This window comes from Gopherus evgoodei, chromosome 3 (assembly GCF_007399415.2).
Source record: "Gopherus evgoodei ecotype Sinaloan lineage chromosome 3, rGopEvg1_v1.p, whole genome shotgun sequence".
NCBI lineage: Eukaryota > Metazoa > Chordata > Testudines > Testudinidae > Gopherus > Gopherus evgoodei.
Window position 1 is genome coordinate 222340363 of NC_044324.1, and position 22253 is coordinate 222362615.

The 22253-nt window shown below is 46.2% G+C and overlaps 1 protein-coding gene and 1 long non-coding RNA gene across 3 annotated transcripts in view; one reads left to right on the plus strand and one right to left on the minus strand.

The window, feature by feature from the left end:
- The window catches only part of ZC3H6 (zinc finger CCCH-type containing 6), a 64048-nt gene extending 55926 nt beyond the window's left edge, over positions 1 to 8122 (minus strand). Inside the window, 1 exon segment of the mRNA XM_030558215.1 lies at positions 7224 to 8122. Coding sequence (XP_030414075.1) covers positions 7224 to 7315 — 92 coding nt within the window. The 5' untranslated portion in view covers positions 7316 to 8122.
- LOC115649330 lies at positions 7411 to 12830 on the plus strand. Of its 2 annotated transcripts, XR_003999808.1 has the most exons (3): positions 7444 to 7489; positions 11399 to 11546; positions 11980 to 12830. It is a non-coding gene; the product is annotated as an uncharacterized LOC115649330 (long non-coding RNA). The 2 variants fall into 2 exon arrangements; XR_003999809.1 differs by lacking the exon at positions 11399 to 11546 and having other exon boundaries at positions 7411 to 7489.
- The last annotated feature ends 9423 nt before the right edge of the window (positions 12831 to 22253 follow it).

Sequence of the window (22253 nt, forward strand, 5' to 3'; positions counted from 1 at the left end):
CATTCATGGTTCCCTATCCCCTAAAGCTTCTTTCACCCACCCATCTCTCATGCCCACATGTCCTGTGGAAGGCTCCATGGACTTTTACCCCTCCTTCACTTATGTTCACACTGTCACCGGTCATGGAGAAATGATAAACACAACTGCAGCTTAACTGAGGAGAAGCTAGACTTTTAAAGCAAATTTTGTACACTCTGTAAAATTCCCAAAGAAAAGTGGTTAGTTGAGTCAAGAGCCAAGGTAGACCTAGAGCGTAAAATCCAAATAATTTGAACAAGGCAGTTCCCAAGACAGGGCACCCTAAAATGAGCCTTTTCCAAAGTTGCAAAAAGCTTTTTAAGGGGATATCTACATAGGGACATTTATTGCCATAACTACACCAGTATAATTATACCACTGTAACTACGCGGGCATAACTCCCCATGCACATGCTTTTTCAGAGTACTTTTTTTTCACTTTAGCTTAAATCACTTTCAAAGAGACATACAAGCTAAACTGAAAAAGGCACTCTAAATCCCAAAAGAGCATGCCTTCTGGAGAAGTTATACTGGCATAGCTATAGCAGTATAATTGTACCAGTACAGCTGTGCTGGAAAATTTCCCCACGGAGACACGTTCTAGTGTTTTTTCATATACACCTGTGGAAGAAACAGGACAAGAACTGCATAAAATATCTATCATTCAACTTTCCTAGCCAACATTTGGTGCATGGTACCAAAAAAGGTGGTCCATAATTGTAAACATGAAATTAACAGACCTTTTGGGAACTACAGAATGAGATGAGGCAGAGCTGGCAATTCTCTTATGGATTACGAGCATGGAACATATTGATGGAACTCCTGACACAGCTTCAACACCAGATCCCCTTTGAACTTAGAAGAGAACATATATGGGACAGGAAAAATGCTTCCCTGCAGGGATTTGAACCTAAGACCTCTAACATCACAAAGCAGACATCTATTACATGATGTGACAGAATAACTCTTACCTGGTTGCATTATTCTTACATAGGGTAAAGAGAGAGACATGACGTACACTCTGAACCAGCAAGTTTCTTACTTGCCCTCATAAAAATATCCCTTTTAGGCTACACGAGCACTCCACCGGAAACCAGTAATTCTACACTCTCTTCTTCCAATAACTGGCATTAATAAATCCCTTTGCAACTCACACTTAGGAAAGCTTCATATATATTTAGACTAGAAAAGATGCATGTATTCATCCCCTTTTACAGATGGGAGGACTGAGGACCACAGAGATTTCACAAGATCACATCTGGCATAGCCAGAAATAGAACCCATGTCTTGTATATAGGCTTGGAAGATTAGATGTTTATATATAGATGTCACTATACACACACAAACTGATGAAAAAATATTTCCATCAATAATCGAAGTGTACAGATAGGCACAATAAGAAAAATGCTTCCTGAGAACCTGAGTTTGATTTAAAGATATTTACTTTTTATAATTTGACATGCACTAACAGTGTGTTTTAACGGTTATAAAGCTTTAACTTTTTAAATCTCAATGTCTACTTTCATTAAATAATTATTGTCTGAACCCATGTCTGAACTCCCCATAATTTCCCAAAACTGCGAAAATGTAAATCAATAAAAAAAATACTTAAAGCCCATAATTTTGCCCAATCATGAAAGTTTAAATCTATAAAAATGGGAAAAATACTTAAAAATAAACACTGAGATTATCCACTGAGATTATAAAAAAATAAAAATCAAATTCTGCCAAGCCAAGTTTCATCCACTAAGCCATGCTGCCTCTCACAAAGATCAGGTCAAATCTACATTAAGGGCCAAGCTGTCCACAAAACATGGCCAAGCCTGTGACCAACTAACATACATACAGATAAACTTGCCCTAGCAAATAACTGCAGATGATAGAACTTCTGACTGAACAGTGAACGGAGCTGCAGGAGAGAAAAGATGGTTGTAGTTAAGGTGATAGGATTCGGGAGAACTAGCTTTGCTAAAGACTTCCTATTTGATGTAGGGCAAGTAACTCATCAGAATTTTCAGGTGTCCACTAGTTTTGGCCACTGCTTTTCAAATCGAAGGGCAGGCAGAGAAATAATCTGGGGAATCATTGCTGCTCTCCTGTCACACTGAACTGGCTAGGTTCTAGTCTGCCTTTTGTAGGTAGGGCACTGGGAAACCCACCTCCAAACAGGCTATGGGGACATGATGGGAGTGGGTTTCTGCCAGGAAGAGCAATGGCAAGCTGCCAGGGACAAAGGGACTACTCCCCCTAACCCCAGGTTCCACTGCTCTCAAATCTCATGTTATTATTTAAAATAACTAAGGATTTTCAGCAGAAAAGAGTTTGCTAAGATGGAGTTAAGATTTTAGCCAGGACACTGCCTTGAGTAGTTATCTTGCATGCTGTCACCTTAGTTCCCTACTTCCCAGTTTTCTAGCATTTGCCGTTCCTTTATGGTAAGAGACATGTGGAGGAACTTAACTCTGCGTTTTCTGATTTTCTAATGTTTGAACTTGGACATTTAAACTCATGTCCAGGAAAGGTATGATCACCACTAGTCAATGTTATGTGGCCACAAACTTAACTCCACCTTAATTTTTTTCCCCCTTTGGTGAATAAATATTTATATATTTTAAAATTTTCAAAGTAACTGGTCATGGCAAATATTTGCAAATTCAATATGAAGAGGAGACTTGGAACACTGATGAGTAAAAAGAGGGGGCATGGAGAGAGGGCAATGGCCTGCAAGAGGTATAGACTGAGCGCCTGGAAAAGGACAGCAATTACACAGAATAGCATGGAGCCAGGATGAATAGAGCAGTAGGAAAGCAGAGAAGGGGGACTAGGAGGACAGGCATGCCGGATAGCAGGAATGTCTTACGCTGTACCTCTCAAGCCCCTCAGCTTTTCTGCGCTTTGGCTCTCAAGCTCAATGTCTTTCCAACTTTCTTGCTTCCTGACTCCCCTGAACAACAATCCTCCAGTGTTCCATGCAATTGGGGAGCCAGTGAGACCTAGATAGGCTGGGGGCAAGGAACTTGCAAACTATAGTGGAGCAGAGAATGACAGGGACTGTATGCTGATTTAAGGTCACTGTTGCTCAACCTACCTAACCCCAGCCTCATTTCTTCCACCACAATCTTTACTCTCTATCACCCACTGGCCTTATGACTTATCAGAGCAGAGCACCACTCTGGTAAACCACAGGAAGTTTGTCAGACAAGTACTATTTCAGTAGCAGACCTTGAAGTTATGTTTGCCAGGGTGTGGATGAGGAAGTGCCAAGGAACTGGGGTGCCAGAAGGGACCAGGAAATTCCTGGGATAGCTGGAGGAGCCACAGAGAACAGGAAAGGCAGAAAACCTGTGAGACAGACAGGCTGGGCAGCCATGAGTCTATCTGGTTCACCTGGATATATGCATATGACAGCTGGCGAGTTGAGACAGGTGGGGCAGCTCAGAAAATGGTAGTAATAGAATGAGCTGTTCCATTGGCTAACCTCACTGAAACTCAAATAGGCTATCTTGTGTGTTTAATTTTAAAATGTCAGAAATTTTCTATCTCAAAGATACTATCAGAATGTGCATAGGATATCAGAATGCATACTTGTGTGATGACTGGGGTTTGTGGTTGTTAGCAAAAGGAACCAAAAACATGAAACAAGCCAATTTTTCAAAAACATTTTAAAATGTTTCCTCTGCAAAAATTAGTTAAATTTCACTGCAAAAGTTACATAAGAAGTTCAACTGTCCCTTGGAGAGTTATTTTGTCAGATTTGGAGACTAAATTAAATCTTCATCATATAAAACAGAGGTAGTATAGTTTAGTCATGCTTTAAATTGATATCACAACACAAAATTAACTAAAGAATCACTAGTAAAGCCTCCATAATTAGTGCCTAACCATTCTGACTTATATTAGGTCATTAATTTTTTTTTTACAATAGTTATTGGTATAAATCTTAAAGTCTGACTATATATTTAGAGAGATGCAAAACAGGACCTTATACACCTGCAAAAATGGAAGCAGTACCTGATCTGAACTTTAAAATAAAAATATTCATCCCAAAACATGGAAAGATCTGTATTTTTTAAACTTTCCTGCTGCAGTAAACATGGCAGTAGTTCAAACATGGAGCTACTTATTGCAGTCAAGCCCCTATATGCCTGTAGTTCAATATTATTAAGGAGACCGAAGTAGTCAGAGTTGTACTGGTGCCATATTCTGTTGTATCTGTAAAAGCTAAGTATTTAGTTCCTATGCCAGACATGCAGGGATATAGCTAGTAAAATCATCTACTGTGTAATTTAACAATATTCATGCCTGCAGATCACAGTTTTAAAGTAAGGGCCTGATCCTGCAACTGATAGGAGCACCAGCACACTGCTGCACACATGCCAAGTCCCACTGACTTCAGTGGGTCTCTTAGGGGCAGCCCAGCAATCTGTCCGCACCATGTGTTGCAGGATTAGGGCCCATTTTTATGCATTTATTTGAGATAACAGACTGTTCTCTTCACTTATCCTCTTAAGACACCTGCTTTATTGCAGAAATACTGTGGTTCTTTGTATATGTAAATAGGGCTGTATTTCTGTGTTTAGTGTTTATTTGCTGTAGTCTCAATCTGTTTGTGTAAGGAAAGGGTTGTTTCTATTTTTTCCATATTTTTAAAAAATGCACACAGAGTAATCCTTCAGGAGAACTAACTTCATGTGAAAGTTGAGCTTTTTTTATTTAAGTTATCTGTGCCTGTAAAAAAAAAAAAGCCCTACACAGCTTTTTGGATGAGAAAAGTATTTTCCTCACACCCTGTCAAAGGAGTTATATTAATTTTCTTCATTTAAAAAAAAATATATCTTTAAAGTAAGGCCGTGAAAAGTTACAGACCAAAGCAATACTCTCCTCTTAAAAACAAACAAGATCAAACGGGGTGGGGGGGGATGTGAAAGGTAATCTGCAACTATCTATAGCTGTAATGAAAATTTCATTTCTGTAATTCTAAAGATTAGATTAATGCCAAGATTGCTAAAAGTGTCACTGATTTACATAAAATCAGTATCTGCAATCTTTTGTGTACTGGTTACCTTCTATATTGCCACCCTTACTTATCTATGGGACTACTGCCATAGTTAAGTCATACTACTGATCTACTTACGTAGTAAAACTTTGAATGCAAGGCAGAATTGGCTTAAACTACACATACTATAATTTTATGCTACTAAACATATTATAGTACTGCTTCTATTAACTTCTTCAATTTGGAATGGACATTGATCAGTTACTAAGAGTTTAGCCGAAGTACCAACCTAAAAACACGGCATTTTTCTTTTCAACAAGATAACACAAAGGACAGTTCAAGCAAAAGTATTTCACCTAAAGATGTTCAAACTTAAATTCTTGCCCCTCAATCATGTTTTCTGGGACTGTGTTTTTGTTTAGATGAGTTTGTGCCGGTTTCAGAGTAATCAGTCCATAAGGAAAATCTATAAACTTCCTAAAATGTATAATGTATTTTGACTGGGTTGAATTTGCATATCTACTGTAAAATGAGAAGGCATATATTTTTCTTTTCATTATGGTAAATGTATGGTGAACACACCTTGCTATAAACGATTAATAGGGGTAATCCTGATAGTCAGTAGGATTGTCTCTAAATGTATTAAGTGGCAGTATCATAACCAATGAAGTTAATCTGAGGTATGATTATTGCTAACTGAAAACTTTATAAGGCATGTTTAATTTGTTTATTGTTAGGGCATTATGTTCTTCTAGAATTAAAATATAGTATAAATAGACATTAAGAAATGTAATAAGTTAAAACAGTACAATTAATCTATTAAATTGAACATATTTAAACAAAGCTATAAAATAAGAATTTACCAGTTTTCCCAGTGTCGGAATAAGTATACTAGTGAGCATAATTTTTGAAAGGCACTTTACATGTAACAATTTAAGTTATAATAATGATTCTGAAGAATTTCAAATTAGAAATATTAGTCTCTAGTGAAATAGTGGGAAAGAATTCTTGGGCCCCAGCATCCATCACCACAGATTCTTAATGAAAACGTGAACCAAATATTTACAAAACCTGAAACAAAGTTCTATGGTAAAAAGTGCATGTTCCATTAATATTTGACTGGTATGCAAGTGTACACTTTAAGCAAGTTCTTTGGACAAGTTATGATGCTGTCACAGTTTAAGACTAGTGATACATTAAAAAGTAATAATATTGTTTCTTCCCTTTAACCCTTCAAATTTATGTAAAGGCAGCCTTCTCCATCATTAACTTTTATATGCAGTAGCACTTAGATTACTTTAAAATTAAAGATGGGAGGGGTAATCATGAGACTAGAAGTTAGACAAGCCAGAGGCTATTCCAGATCAGGGATTCACGGTGTGTTTTGGGAAAGACATTTAACCAATGTGTGTCTCAGTTTCCCTACCAGTAAAAAATAGGATTAATAATTCTTACCCCACAGGGGTGTTTTGAGGTTTAATCAGAGGTTGTGTCATGTTTTTCAATCATCTGATAAGAGCACTGTAAAGGGTTGGGGAAGCAGGCGGGAAGGTTGGGCTGCTGTTGAAAATCACCATTACAACGGCACTCCTGCGCTCTCTGTCCACGTGCCCTGAATGACGGGGCGTGGTGAGGCTAGAAGAGAATTTTTGGGCAGTGGCTAGGAAGCCCAGAGCTGTCTGAGGATAGGATCTGGATTTCCAACCACAGTTGCAGAAAAGAAAGGGAGGGAGCTGGAACATAGCTCTTACATCAGGAAAAGCGCTGTGGTTTGCTGCGCATGGGGATTGAGAGGTGGCAAAGATAACGTCAGTCAGACCTTAATCTGCATAAAAAGAGATCCAGTTCAATGTGGCGGGTGTAATCTGGCGAGAAAATGAGGTTAAATATGGCCTTAGTGCGAGGTTTCCTGCATAGATAAAAACATTCTCTTCCACCTGACGAGAGCACAGGGTGGGGGTAACAAACACAACGGTGACAGTCAACAGACACCCGCTGCAAAGTGCATTGTATGGCAAGAGATGGAACCAAAAAAATGAGATGTCAAATGCATGCAAGAAAATGCCCCTGTAGGAGTCCCGCCACCCCCACCCCCCACTTCGCAGGCTGGAGGTGAGCTGGCCCCCAGCCCCCCACCCCGTAACCCGCTAGGCACATTAACCCACAGCATCACCGGCACGAGACGCGGAGAGAGAAGAATGTTACTCGACCTTTCGTCCCCCGCATGGTGCCTGTCAGAGTCGGGCATGTTTGGGCCAAGGGCTGGGTTTGGGGGGTTGGCGAACAGGCTTTCAAAGGCCATGGTGCGGGCCCGGGGGTGAGCAGGAGGAGGGAGTGGAGGAGGAAGGCAGGACACTGCTGCTGCCCGTGGTGACGGTGAGGAGGAGGCGGAGGAGGCGGCGCGCACTCGGCGGCGCAGGAGGCTCGCTGAGGAGGCGCAGGAGGGTCGGTCCCTCAGCGAGGAGAGATGATGAAGGTTTCACTCACGGTTACTTAGTGAGACACTAACAGTCACTCTGTGCAGGAGGCTGCACAGGGTGAGCCCGGCCGCCCCGCTGCCCGCTCTGGCAGTCCGTGCGGGCAGGCGGGGCCGGCGGCGCGGCGCGGAGGAGCAGGCCCGGGGCACAGGAGGAGGAGGACACACGGGGGGTAGGGAGTGCTGGTGGCCGGAGATGCCCGGTTATTTCTTCCTTACAAACATGGCGCCCGCCCGCCCGAGACACTCTCACAAAATGGCGGCGGCGCGGACCGAACGCGCTCAGCGCCTCAGCCAACAACAACAGCTTCTTCCGCGCCAGGAGGAGTCGGCCGGCGATGGCGTCTTACAGCCCTGGTCGAGCCCCGCCCCTGCGCTCCCATTGGACCGCGCCGCTAGCGTCACGGAACGGGAAGCAGACCATTGGGAGAACTCGCTGCTAATCGCAGGACGCGAGGAGGCGGGCCTTACTGATCACCGCCCTCCCTTTGCTCAGATTGAAAGAAATGGCTAGGAATTGCGTCCTCCTCCGCGGCGCAGGGATATCTGAGGGCAGGGAGAGGAAAAAAGTCCGCCTGCGTCACGTGTCTTTCAAGGCGCTAAAGAGGGAGAGGGCGGGACCGCGCCTGTGGCCGGCGGGAGGTACAGACCCCTGGTGCCCGGGCCTAGGAGCCGCGGGTGGTGCCCGCACCCCGGCAGCTAAATAACAAACCCGCTGCCGCGGGTGGTTGGCTGTCCTGGGAGCCGCCTGCCCCCACCCTTGAGTGCGCCCCTCAAGTCCCCAGCCCAGCCTGCTGTGGCAGGGCACATGGCGATGGGGTGGGGCTGGCTGCTTGAAGGGGAGCACCAGCCGTCCTCTTACGTGCTGTGGCTGTCTGCCCTGCCCCAGCCTCTCACAGCCCTGTCCTGCCAACCCCAGAGCGTCCAGGACCATGGCCCGTGGGGCGTTGCCCACACTCCCAAATACAGGTTGGGTAAGGCGGTTTTGGACCATGTTGCAGGAGCTCTCACCCCATGTGTCTGTCCCCAGTCCAACAGCTATTTCTACCCTCAAATCAACCCTGTCTTTACAGCACCTGCTTCAGTTCTCACCCCCACCAGTGCGGGAAGGAACCAGACACAGACAGCTCGTTTGCTCAGGAAGGCGCCCCGTCGTCAGGCGTGGCAGCCTTTTTATTCTTTCGATTACAGTGTCATGCATAACTTACAGCCTTGTTTACTTGTTTCGCATTGGTGGAGGACTCTTTCTTCCCCTTTTCCCCTCACCCGCTGCATGCAGGCAGAGCGTGCTGTACTTTTCTAATCTATGATAATGTGGAGTCTGCATTCTGTGGCAAGATGGGGTTTGCAGGGGGGCGGTTTCTGGTGGCTTGCCAGCCAGGACCAATCCCTACACACCAGCTCCCACCCAGGCCTGACATTGGTTCTCTCCCCACGTCAGTTCTGTCTGGCCCCTAGCCCCTACATCTACCTAGCTCCCAATCGCTCCATCAGTTCAGCCCCCAACCAGCTGCTCTGAAATTATGCCCCCCACACCAGTTTTGCTGCCCCAGACCCAACTCTGCTCTTCCTGGGGCTCTTTAGCCCCTCTCCCACTGCTTCCCTCCCCAGGCCTAGGAGCCAGATGTGGGGGCAGCTCCAGGGTTTCTTTATCCCTGTGGCCCCTTCCTAGGCCAGGAGGTGCAGGGAGCTCACAGATAGGGCTGCCAACCCTCCAGGTTTCCCCAGGAGTCTCCTGGACTCAGGTCCTATCTCCCAGAGGCTACTGAAGCCAAACTGGGAGATTTTAGGTGCTAAAACTCTGGCAGTGCAGCAGGGCTAAGGTAGGCTCCCTACCTGTCATGACCCCACACTGCTCCCAGAAGCAGCCAGCATGTCCCTGTGGCCCCAGAGGGGTTGGGGAGCACGGGTCTCCGTGCCCCCAAGCACTGACTCCTCAGCTCCTATTGGCTGGGAACTGTGGGCAATGGGAATTGCGGGGCCAGCGCTTGTGGGTGCAGGCAGAATGCAGAGCCCCCTGCCCCCATTCCCCAGGGCTAGACATGGCGGTCGCTTCTGGGAGTGGGGCCAGGGGAGAGACGGCGCCTGCCTTAGCCTTGCTGCACTGCCACCTGGGAGCTGCCCGAAGTAAATGCCTTCTGGCTGGAGCCTGCACCCTGCACCTCCTCCTGCATCTCAACCCGCTGTCCCAGCCCGGCACCCCCTCCTGCACTCAAACTCCATCCCAGAGCCCACACCTCTTACCCCCTCCCACACCCCAACACCCTGCCCCAGCCCTGAGCCCCCTCCCGCACCCAAACTCCTAGCGCTTGAATCCTACACCCCCTCCTGCATCCCAACTCCCTGCCCCAGACTTGGCTCGGAGTCCCCTCCCACAGTCCAAACCCCTCGGCCCCAGCCTAGAGCCCACACCCCAACCCCCTGCCCGGTGAAAGTGAGTGAGGGTGGAGGAGAGTGAGCAACGGAAGGAGGGGAGTGGAGTGGGCGTGGTCCCAGAGATGGGGTGGAGCAGGGGGGCACAAGTGTTTGGGTTTGTGTGATTAGACAGTTAGCAACCCTACTCACAGGTGGGGAAAGCGGCCAATCAGAGGGATTTTCCCTCCAGTAGGACTGAAATTTGTTAGTGGGCTGGAGCATCTCCCGTCATCATCAGACTGGCTACAACCTTGGCCAAACCTTGCCCTCTCAGAGAGATTTAGGCACCAACTCCTGGATGGAGGGAGGTGACTTTCTCTGCTTGAGTTTCACAGCTATGAACCTCATCCCCTAGAGTTAGTCATCCCCAGTCACGTCAGCCCTTTCACACAACAAAACCAAGGTGGAGGAGGAAGATTTGGTGCCCACTCCATATATTATAACTCAGTGGTTAGAATGCCCACACAGGAGGTGGGAGACAGGGGAATGCACACCTTAGTATGAGGATCACACCAGGGCTTCAGCGTGAGCTTGGGGCTGGGTGTCAGGATTTAGGCAGCTCTGGGCATGCCCAGCAGCAGAAATTTAGGTGCCAAGGGGGCTTTACTGGTAGAAACTTAGGCACCTAGGGAATTTAGGTGCCAACAGGTAAGGCAAGGTGGATGAGGTAACAGACATTGGTCCAATAGAAGATATGATCTCACCCAGCTTGTTTCTCTAATATCCTGGAGCCGACATGGCTACAACTACGTATACACTTAGGTGAGCTGAGCAGAGGCTTTGAGAATCTAAATTTTGAATTTTGGCTCCTAAAGTGGCAGTTAGGGGCCTAAAATTCTTTGAGGATTCAGCCCCAAGTCTCTTTCCACTCTCTTATTCTCCTTCTATGCTCCTCATGAGTCTCCTATCCTCCACCTGTCCCCTACATTCACTTGCCCCTATGTTTACCTTCTTTTCTCCTCAAAGCCTCCTACCCCTCACATAGTCTTTCTCTGCTATCCCTATTGCTCCATCCAGGGCCAGCTCTACTGTTTTTACTGCCCCAAGCAGCGCGCCGAATTGCCGCCACTGACGGCGAGGGCAGTCCATGTGCTGTTAGGGTGGCACGCGTGTTTCCACGGCGATGGCAATTCAGAGGCAGCTTCTTTCTTCAGCTGGAAGACAGAAGCTGTGCCGCCGCAGACAGCTGAATATAGAAGCTGCCGCCGAATTGCTGCCGCCGCGAAAACGCACGTGCTGCCCTAATGGCACTCGGACTGCCCCTGCCATCCGTGGCTGCAATTCGGAGCACTGCTTGGGGGCAAAAACACACAGACTGCTGCCCCTTGCAGATTGCCACTCCAAGCACCTGCTTGGAATGCTGGTGCCTGGAGCCGACCCTGCCTCTGTCTCCTCTTACTCTCCATATTCTCTGTCCGCTGGGTCTCATTCCTGTACACAATATTCTCCTGCACCCAGCACCCAGTCATTCACCCTCTATTTTATTTTATTCAGGTGGTGGTTATCTGCTTTTCAAAGGGAGGAGGGACCATGCGAAGCAGTTTGTTTATATGCACAGGGATGTCGCTTGAATCCTCCTGAGACATCTTGATGAAACTTTCATGGAGGTTTGAGGGATGGCAGCCTTATTTCTTCCTCTGCGGTAGGACACTTTCCCATGTCAGTCAATGATCACTTTGGCTTGCACCATTGCAGTACATGGGCTAGCAGCATACAGCCCCAGCAGCATATCGGACGCCAGCAGCAGCTGGGATCTCTCTGCCTTTGATACCCTCCGGAGTGAAATATCAGCTAAAATCATCCCCACCTATGAAAAACAGTGCCAGTATACAGTGCCAATGCGCTATCCCACTAGATTCATGCAACCGAGCAATTCCCTCATTTCCCTCACCTCTGGCAGGCCATACTCACCATGACTGGTACTGTGACTGACATGGTGCACAAACAATCCCAAACAGAAGTAAGAACATAATGCTTAAAACTTTAGGGAGTAAGGGGAGTGAGTTTTGCATCTTAACTTTCGTTTTCTGTAGTGAATAGACTGACAATGTTACCTCTGTGTGTTTTATCTGCAGCTGCTGGCATTGTGGTCTTCAGAGTCTCTCCCTCCACACCTAGAGAATGCCTGAGCCAGATAAGGAGAAAAAAGAGGACTGGGATGACATGTTCAATGAACTCCTGCAAGCTAATGTTGCATCGGACAGTCAGCGCAAGGCCTGGAGGATGAACATTGAGGGCAGCCTGGAGAAGGAAAGAGTGGAGAGGAGAAAAGTCTTGGAGTCCCAGCAGGAAAAGGAGAGGGAGATGCACCAGGACATAATGAGTCTTGTCAGGCAGAAAAAACAGATGTTGCAGATCCTAGTGCACCTGCAGGTTCAACAGTTCTGGGCTTGCCTTCCTCTGCAGCCCACTGAGAACTTGATATTGGGACCTACCTATACTCCCCTCATTCTGCATAGCATCAAGGGTCACTGCACTATCCCTACCACTCCAGTCTGTGGGACATTAAAGACAATCACAGCTTCCCATACACTGACCTGTGAAAGCCAAAGCTGGTGTATGTGTAGCTGAAATGGACATGAATACTGGTCCCAGGCAGCCTTTTACTTTCTGTATGCACATATAGAGGTGATGAAGATGGTCAGTGAAGTTTTCCCAGGTGTCCTAAAGATACACCCTGCATATCTGCTGCTCTAGACCTTGCTGCACAAGCTCTATTAAGTACTTACAAGATTCCTGAGTCACTGAGAAGAACAATGAGAATTGTCTAAAACTGATATAGATTTTGTCCCTTCACAAGTATTGTCTTCTTATGCTCCAATACAAATGTACGAACTGGCAGATTCTCACCAGCCCCCGGTGGTTCAGCAGACAGTCATTAATGCACTAATTCTAATAAAAGGGGTGAATCAGTATCTAATTTATCATCTACATCCCAGGCTCTAGTGCTCTTATCTTATTTCTTATCAAGGGCAGTTTCCTGGGGAGGTGGGCCCCAGCCTGTGCCCTTCTCTCCCCAAACCCAGAATCTTTCCCCCAGCTGGTATTTGTCTCTTCTCCTGCCTTTTCTGCAGCTGTTTTGTTTCCGAGGTACTGCTTGGGCCTCCCAGAGTGCACCTTCATTCGCTCCTCCCTTGGAATGAGATGGGTCTGGGATATATAAGCCCAGACCCTTCCCGCTCCCAGCCTCTGAGCAGACTGCGTAACTGGAGTCAGATGCTTGGCTTTTTTTAGATGCTTGATAATTACCTATTCTGTCCATTCCCTCTCAAGCACCTGGCATTGGCTTCTGTCGGAAGACAGGACACAGCTAGATGGACCTTTGATCTGACTCAGTATGGCTATTCTTACATACTTTCCCCCTTATGAAGAGTTCACTCCGTCACGTGTTGATTTTATTGATTTCTTCACATTTTTAAAATACAACTAATTAAAGCATCTAAGTAACAGAAGGTGCTGTCATTGGCAGTGGCATGGAATTATTTTGGACTGTTTGGTAACTAGAGAAGGGTACTGGCCGGCTTTACAGAAAGCTACGACTATTGGCCTAGATTCTCAGCTGCGGAAGCTCCCCTGAAGACCATGGAGCAATAGATACATACAAGCTGAGAATGTTGTGTCTCGATAACAAATGGTTCAGTAGCAGCAGCTGCTTCTTTTCTGCAAACTTTGCTTTTCAGGGAGCTAAAGTGCAAGGTGGCTCTTGTCCTTGGTATGCTAAACTGTCTGAACTAGAGCTTCAGTGTCTGGGCTCTGAAGTGAGATCATTTATCTTAAAAGCCTTTGCACAAAGAGAAACAATTTATGTCTGAAATTGACCAACAGTAGAGAGCCTTCTTCCTATGGTATCGTTCTCTCCAGCTCGGCTTCTGGTGAGCCAAGAAAGCCTTGTAATCATCTAGAGGGCATCCTACCTTTACCAACACCCAAAGAACTGAGAAGATCTCAGAAGGGAAGAAGATACCAGCCCTCTGATGCAAACTCTGCATCAAAAATTCTATTGCTATCCAAACAGTGTCTGGGGACATTTTATATAAAGTCAGTTTCCAGAAGAGAGAGAGAATATGAGAGTAAAGAATCAATTAATGGGCATATGCTGACAATGAAAGAAGGGTTTTAAATAACTTTTCTAGTTAAAGGGAAAAACTCACAGCCAGAATGAGTTAAAAGTGGATTTCTGCAGAACAATGATGCACTTAGCAGTAAGCATGGCCCTGTCATGTAGCAGGGTATTTCAGTATGGAAAACAAAGCAAGCTGATTTTTAATAGTAAGTGAATGGGGCCTAAAAAATGGAGGATGGCTGTGAAAACATTGGTTCCTAAAACATAAATGCAGTATAATCCAAATGGTATCAGAGCAAAAGATCCAGCTGCCCACATCTCTGTTATGTGTTATTTTTACGAAGCATTCCCATTCTGGAATCATCTTTCAGATGATGTGACATAACTTTGGTCTTTTAGCAGGAATATACATTTATTTTAGGTAGTATCAGGGAGGAGCAGTGTACTTTCAAGGAACAAAATTAGGGAGGCCTCTATTATGCTTGGAGGCACAACAGGGCACCTTAAATTAGCAGGAAAGGACCTATGCCCCAGATACAGTGCTTGCTCTCGGCAGAAGGCTAACAATGCATTTGTGAAGTGCAGTGCAAATTGCCGGTGCTGCCAGTCAGAGTGAAATTACACTTACAAAAGGGCAGAATCTTTCAGTAGTCAAGATACCTTCATAGCATTTAGAAATCTGGCAGTATTTCCAGGTTTTGCAATTTTCCTACAAAAAGGCACAATATGTCCTGCAGCGTTTCCTTATTTCTTTGATCTCTTATCTGTTGTTTTGGCTTCTTCTGATTTGGGGTTTTATATGTATATTTTCAGTGTAACCTCCTTTTTTATTTGCTTTTGGGATTGTAAGTAGTTTTCCTTTGATCTTGCTTCCAACTGTAATGACTTTCCTCTTTCTCCCTCCCTCCCTAATTCCTGCCTGTATGTACTTTTCCTTACTTCTAATAATAGATGAAATATTCATTCATTGTAAGAGCTAGATTGAACTGGACTGTGTATGGATTTAATGGTCCTAGAGTTTATTGGTGCTACTAGACATGAGACCACTATAAAACTGAGACGCCAGGAGCTCGTCAGTGCAAACTGAGGGCACCCCATCCTGTAACCCACATCAGGCCTGACACACTCATTGTCCCAACACACTGTTGTCATATTAGATATCTCAAAGGTGTCATGTAAGGTATCATATGAGAAGTGGTGATACGCTAGTCTCAAAATCATTGCGTAATGTATATATGGATTCTGTATAAAGAATTATGTATGCATGCTGCAAATACATTCTTAAAATGTCTTTGGAAGGCAGCACATGAACCCAGCCTGCCCTAGACAAAGAAATGTGGCTTTACTTCTCTGACTAGCTTGGTTACAGACAGAGGACAATGAAAGTACATTTACATATAAGATAAACAAAGCCATCAAGCTAAACAAGAGAGGGAGAAGACCATTTAACACTCACATTGGGGGACAGTGTCTGCATGCCAGGAAGCCTTGCTGGTTCTTGAGGCTGATATAATGATCTTTGAGTAATACAAAGGGAGCAAAAAGATCTCTTAGTTATCCATTACTAAGGGGACATATAGGCTACAATACCCTCTGAGCCTGTGAAAGTTGAATCTCTAGTCTAGAGAGCTGTGGATGCTGTTACTTGGAAGTAAGTAAGAAAACTGCTTTGACAAAGATTGCAATTTGCTTAAATTAATTTTAGTTACCAGAAAGTGTGTTTTATTTTGTTTTATTTGTAACCATACCTGTCTGTTTTATCCTTGCTTAGCACCCAGGGGCAGCTTTAGACATTTCACTGCCCCAAGCACGGCGTCATGCCGCGGGGGGTGTTCTGCTGGTCGCCGGTCCCGCGGCTCTGGTGGACCTCCTTCGGTGGAGCCGCGGGACTGGAGCCTGCAGAGGTCCACCGGAGCCGCGGGACCAGAGGACCCTCTGCAGGCACGTCACCGAAGGCTGCCTGCCTGCTGCCCTCCCAGCGACCGGCAGAGCAACCCCCGTGGCATGCCGCCCCAAGCATGAGCTTGGCGTGCTGGGGCCTGGAGCCTCCCCTGTTAGCACCACTTAAATCTCTGTTCTTTGTTAAACACACTTTTTCTTGTTTTATGACAAAGCCATCCCAGTGCTATGTTTTGAAGTGAAGAGTGAGTCTTCAGCCAAATTAACAGGCTGATGTGCGCTCAGTCTCTTTGGAAGCAGTGTCTCTTTGGACATTGCAGAGGCACTGTAATTGCCAGGGTCACCTCTGGAGCCCTTTTAAAAATTGAGCACAGGGCAGGTTGGACTGAGGGGATGTAAGTAAAGAAAAGTCGTGTCTCACTGATCTCAGAGCAGCAAAGAATCCTGTGGCACCTTATAGACTAACCGACGTTTTGGAGCATGAGCTTTCGTGGGTGAATACCCACTTCCTCAGATGCATGTGGTGGAAATTTCCAGGGGCAGGTATATATATGCTAGCAAGCAAGCTAGAGATAACGAGGTCAGTTCAATCAGGGAGGATGAGGCCCTGTTCTAGCAGTTGAGGTGTGAAAACCAAGAGAGGAGAAACTGGTTCTGTAGTTGGCAAGCCATTCACAGTCTTTGTTCAATCCTGAGCTGATGGTGTCAAATTTGCAGATGAACTGAAGCTCAGCAGTTTCTCTTTGAAGTCTGGTCCTGAAGTTTTTTTTGCTGCAGGATGGCCACCTTAAGGTCTGCAATAGTGTGGCCAGGGAGGTTGAAGTGCTCTCCTACAGGTTTTGTATATTGCCATTCCTAATGTCTGATTTGTGTCCATTTATCCTTTTCCGTAGAGACTGTCCAGTTTGGCCGATGTACATAGCAGAGGGGCATTGCTGGCATATGATGGCGTATATTACATTGGTGGATGTGCAGGTGAATGAACCAGTGATGGTGTGGCTGATCTGGTTAGTCCTGTGATGGTGTCGCTGGTGTAGATATGTGGGCAGAGTTGGCATCGAGGTTTGTTGCATGGATTGGTTCCTGAGCTAGAGTTATTATGGTGCGGTGTGCAGTTACTGGTGAGAATATGTTTCAGGTTGGCAGGTTGTCTGTGGGCAAGGACTGGCCTGCCACCCAAGGCCTGTGAAAGTGTGGGATCATTGTCCAGGATGGGTTGTAGATCCTTGATGATGCGTTGGAGGGGTTTTAGCTGGGGGCTGTATGTGATGGCCAGTGGAGTCCTGTTGGTTTCTTTCTTGGGTTTGTCTTGCAGTAGGAGGCTTCTGGGTGCACGTCTGGCTCTGTTGATCTGTTTCCTTATTTCCTTGTGCGGGTATTGTAGTTTTGAGAATGCTTGGTGGAGATTTTGTAGATGTTGGTCTCTGTCTGAGGGGTTAGAGCAGATGCGGTTGTACCTCAGTGCTTGGCTGTAGACAGTGGATCGTGTGATGTGTCCAGGATGGAAGCTGGAGGCATGAAGGTAGGCATAGCGGTCGGTAGGTTTTCGATATAGGGTGGCGTTAATGTGACCTTCACTTATTTGCACCGTGGTGTCAAGAAAGTGGACCTCCCGTGTAGATTGGTCCAGGCTGAGGTTGATGGTGGGGTGGAAGCTGTTGAAATCGTGGTGGAATTTTTCCAGAGTCTCCTTCCCATGGGTCCAGATGATGAAGATGTCATCAATGTAGCGTAGGTAGAGAAGGGGTGTGAGTGGACGAGAGCTGAGGAAGCGTTGTTCCATCATCTCGGGCATTGGCACTCTCACTGAAGGACTGTCTGGATACAACCGCATCTGCTCTAACCCCTCAGACAGAGACCAACACCTACAAAATCTCCACCAAGCATTCTCAAAACTACAATACCCGCATGAGGAAATAAGGAAACAGATCAACAGAGCCAGACGTGTACCCAGAAGCCTCCTACTGCAAGACAAACCCAAGAGAGAAACCAACAGGACTCCACTGGCCATCACATACAGCCCCCAGCTAAAACCCCTCCAACGCATCATCAAGGATCTACAACCCATCCTGGACAATGATCCCACACTTTCACAGGCCTTGGGTGGCAGGCCAATCCTTGCCCACAGACAACCTGCCAACCTGAAACATATTCTCACCAGTAACTGCACACCACACCATAATAACTCTAGCTCAGGAACCAATCCATGCAACAAACCTCGATGCCAACTCTGCCCACATATCTACACCAGCGACACCATCACAGGACCTAACCAGATCAGCCACACCATCACTGGTTCATTCACCTGCACATCCACCAATGTAATATACGCCATCATATGCCAGCAATGCCCCTCTGCTATGTACATCGGCCAAACTGGACAGTCTCTACGGAAAAGGATAAATGGACACAAATCAGACATTAGGAATGGCAATATACAAAAACCTGTAGGAGAGCACTTCAACCTCCCTGGCCACACTATAGCAGACCTTAAGGTGGCCATCCTGCAGCAAAAAAACTTCAGGACCAGACTTCAAAGAGAAACTGCTGAGCTTCAGTTCATCTGCAAATTTGACACCATCAGCTCAGGATTGAACAAAGACTGTGAATGGCTTGCCAATTACAGAACCAGTTTCTCCTCTCTTGGTTTTCACACCTCAACTGCTAGAACAGGGCCTCATCCTCCCTGATTGAACTGACCTCGTTATCTCTAGCTTGCTTGCTAGCACACATATATATACCTGCCCCTGGATATTTCCATTACATGCATCTGAGGAAGTGGGTATTCACCCACGAAAGCTCATGCTCCAAAACGTCTGTTAGTCTATAAGGTGCCACAGGATTCTTTGCTGCTGTTCCAGGTCGGCCATAAAGATATTGGCATATTGTGGGGCCATGCGGGTGCCCATAGCAGTGCCACTGATCTGGAGATAATATATTGTCATCAAATTTGAAATAGTTGTGTGTAAGTGTAAAGGCACAGAGCTCAGCAGCCAGTTGTGCTGTGGCATTGTCAGGGATAGTGTTCCTGACAGCTTGTATTCCATCTGTGTGTGGGATGTTTGTGTAGAGAGCCTCTACATCCATGGTGGCTAGGATGGTGTTTTCTGGGAGGTGACCAATGCATTGTAGTTTCCTCAGGAAATCAGTGGTGTCACGGAGATAGCTGGGAGTGCTGGTGGCATAGGGTCTGAGTAGAGAGTCCATATATACAGACAGTCCTTCAGTGAGAGTGCCAATGCCCGAGATGATGGGGCGTCCAGGATTTCCGGGTTTGTGGATCTTGGGTAGTAGATAGAATAACCCTGGTCGGGGCTCTAGGGGTATGTTGATTTCTTCTGGTGTTAGTGTAGGGAGTGTCCTGAGTAGATGCTGTAGTTTCTTAGTGTATTCCTCAGTGGGATCTGAGGGAAGTGGCCTGTAGAATTTAGTATTGGAGAGTTGTCTGGCGGCCTCCTTTTGGTAGTCAGACCTGTTCATGATGACAACGGCACCTCCTTTATCAGCCTCTTTGATGATAATGTCAGGGTGGTTTCTGAGGCTGTGGATGGCATTGCGTTCTGCACGACTTAGGTTGTGAGGCAAGCGATGTTGTTGTTCCACGATTTCTGCCTGTGCACGCCGGCAGAAGCATTCAATGTATAGGTCCAGACTGTCATTTCGACCCTCAGGAGGAGTCCATGTGGAGTTCTTCTTCTTGTGCTGTTGGTGGGAGGGCACCTGTGTATCAGTGCACTGTTCAGTGTTGTCCTGGAAGTATTCTTTGAGTCGGAGACGGTGAAAGTAGGCTTCCAGATCGCCACAGAACTGTATCATGTTGGTGGGGGTGGCAGGGCAGAAAGAGAGTCCCCGAGATAGGACAGACTTTTCTTCTGGGCTGAGTGTATAGTTGGATAGATTGACGATATTGCTGGGTGGGTTAGGGGTACCACGGTTGTGGCCCCATGTGGCAGGTAGGAGTTTAGACAGCTTACAATCCTTTTTCCTTTGTAGAGAGGTGAAGTGAGTAATGTAGATCTCAGAGTTATTTAAGCACATCAGTAAACTAGTGGTTAAAGAAGAACGGGTTGACATTGTTTATTTAGACTTCCTGAAGGCCTTCAGCAAGGTCCCACACAAAAGGCTACTGAAGCAGCTAAACAGTCATAGAGTGAGAGACAAAGTATTGCCATTGGTCCAAACCTGGCTAGGAGACAGAAAGTAAAGAGTAGGATTAAATGGTCAATTTACATCATAGCAAAAGGTGAACAGCAGGACCTCAGAGATCCACACTTGGTCCCATGTTGTTTGATATATTTATTAATGATCTGGAAAGGGGAGAGAGCAGTGAGGTAGCAAAATCTGCAGATGACAGGAATCCAATGTCAATAAATGCAAAGTAATGCACATTGAAGGTAAAATTTAAACTACTCATACATCTTACAGCTAACTGTATCAATTCCAGAAAGGGAATGCCAGCAAAAAAGCAAACAAGATGTTTAGATGCTGTGACAAAGTTCCTCCTCTACCTTGCAGGGTCCTGCGCTAACTGGCGGATTTGCTCGCCTCAGAGATCTTCCTCTCTGGTGGAACCCACAGTCCAGTGTCTGATCAGGTCTGGGGGGATCCCAGGCCCACTCTCTACTCTGGGTTCCAGCCCAGGGCCCTGTGGATTGCAGCTGTCTAGAGTGCCTCCTGTAACAGCTGCATGACAGCTACAACTCCCTGGGCTACTTCCCCATGGCCTCCTCCAAACACCTTCTTTCTCCTCACCACAGGACCTTCCTCCTGGTGTCTGATAACGCTTGTACTCCTCAGTCCTCCAGCAGCACACCCTCTCACTCTCAGTTCCTTGCGCCTCTTGCTCCCAACTCCTCACATGCACACCACAAAGTGAAGTCAGCTCCTTTTTAAACCCAGGTGCCCTGATTAGCCTGCCTTAATTGATTCTAGCAGCTTCTTGATTGGCTGCAGGTGTTCTAATCAGCCTGTCTGCCTTAATTGTTTCCAGAAAGCTCCTGATTGTTCTGGAACATTCCTTGTTATCTTACCCAGGGAAAGGGGACCTACTTAACCTGGGGCTAATATATCTGCCTTCTATCACTCTCCTGTAGCCATCTGGCCTGATCCTGTCACAGTGCATAAGGAAAGAGATGGTGCATAATACAGATGGTGCATAATATTTTAATGCTTGGTGCACAATACTGACAATATTCTAATATCTCACCCAGATACTGTGTGCAGTATGGGGCATCCCATCTCAAACAGGAAATTGCAGATCTAGCGGGTCTGAAAAGAGGGTCCTGGAGAAAATCTCCTGTGAAGAGAGATTGAAAAGATTGCGATTGTTACCTGAGAAAGAAGAAGAGTAAGAGGGGACATGATAAAAGTCTACAGTATAATGGATGGTGTAGAGAAGGAAGATCAGAAATATCTGTTCTCTGTGGTAACACAAGAACAAGGGGACTTTCAATTAAAAGGTGGGAAATTCAAATCTGGTAAAAGGACCTTACTGCTACAGGAAACTGCTAAGGCCAAAAACTTAACAAGATTGAACATTTATATGGATAAGAATATTCAGAGTTATCTTAATTAGTGATGACAAGAGATATTAAACCTCCTGCTTCAGGGCTTAAAGGTGATCACTAACTATTAGAGATCAGGATGAGATCCAATGCAGGGTGCAGATTATCCAACATCTGCTACTGACGGGTTTTTACACCTTCCTCTGAAGTGCCTCATGTTGGCCATCATTCAAGACAGGATACAGGACAAGATGGATCTCAAGTCTCATCCATTCTGGCAGATGCTACCTTCATGGCCCATGAAAGCTTATTCCCTAATAAATTTGTTAGTCTCTAAGGTGCCACAAGGACTCCTCGTTTTTTTTTAATGTGTCTGAGTAGTTCAAATTATTTATTCTAATGCACATTGTGATACAGCATGGCCAGAGGGCAGCAGGAGAGGGTTAGAAGGGAGCCTTATTCCCTGTAAGGGGAAGAAAGTTTGCTATAGATTATCTAGAGCACCTGAAGCCAGTCACATGATAAACCCCCCTGCTTCAATCAGACAGTGTGGGAGTTGGAGCAGAGAGGAATTGGTGTTGGAGCAGAGAACAGTTTGAAGGGAAGCAGAGGACAGTTTGGAGAAGTGCTGCGGTGAGCTAAGAAGTCCAAGACCCTAGGTAAAGGAGCACCTGGCTTGTACAGAGGGAGGGCAGGAAGCCCCCCCACAAGCTGAAGGGCAGGAGAGGGAAGTAGCCCAGGGGAAGGAAGTGTCAGTTCAAGTAGTTCACCACTATCCTCAGGGCCTCTGGGTTGGGACCTGGAGTAGAGGGCGGGCCCAGGTCCCTCCCTCTCCATTTCCCTCTTCTAGGACACTAGTGGGGCAGTTAACATTCCACTGCAG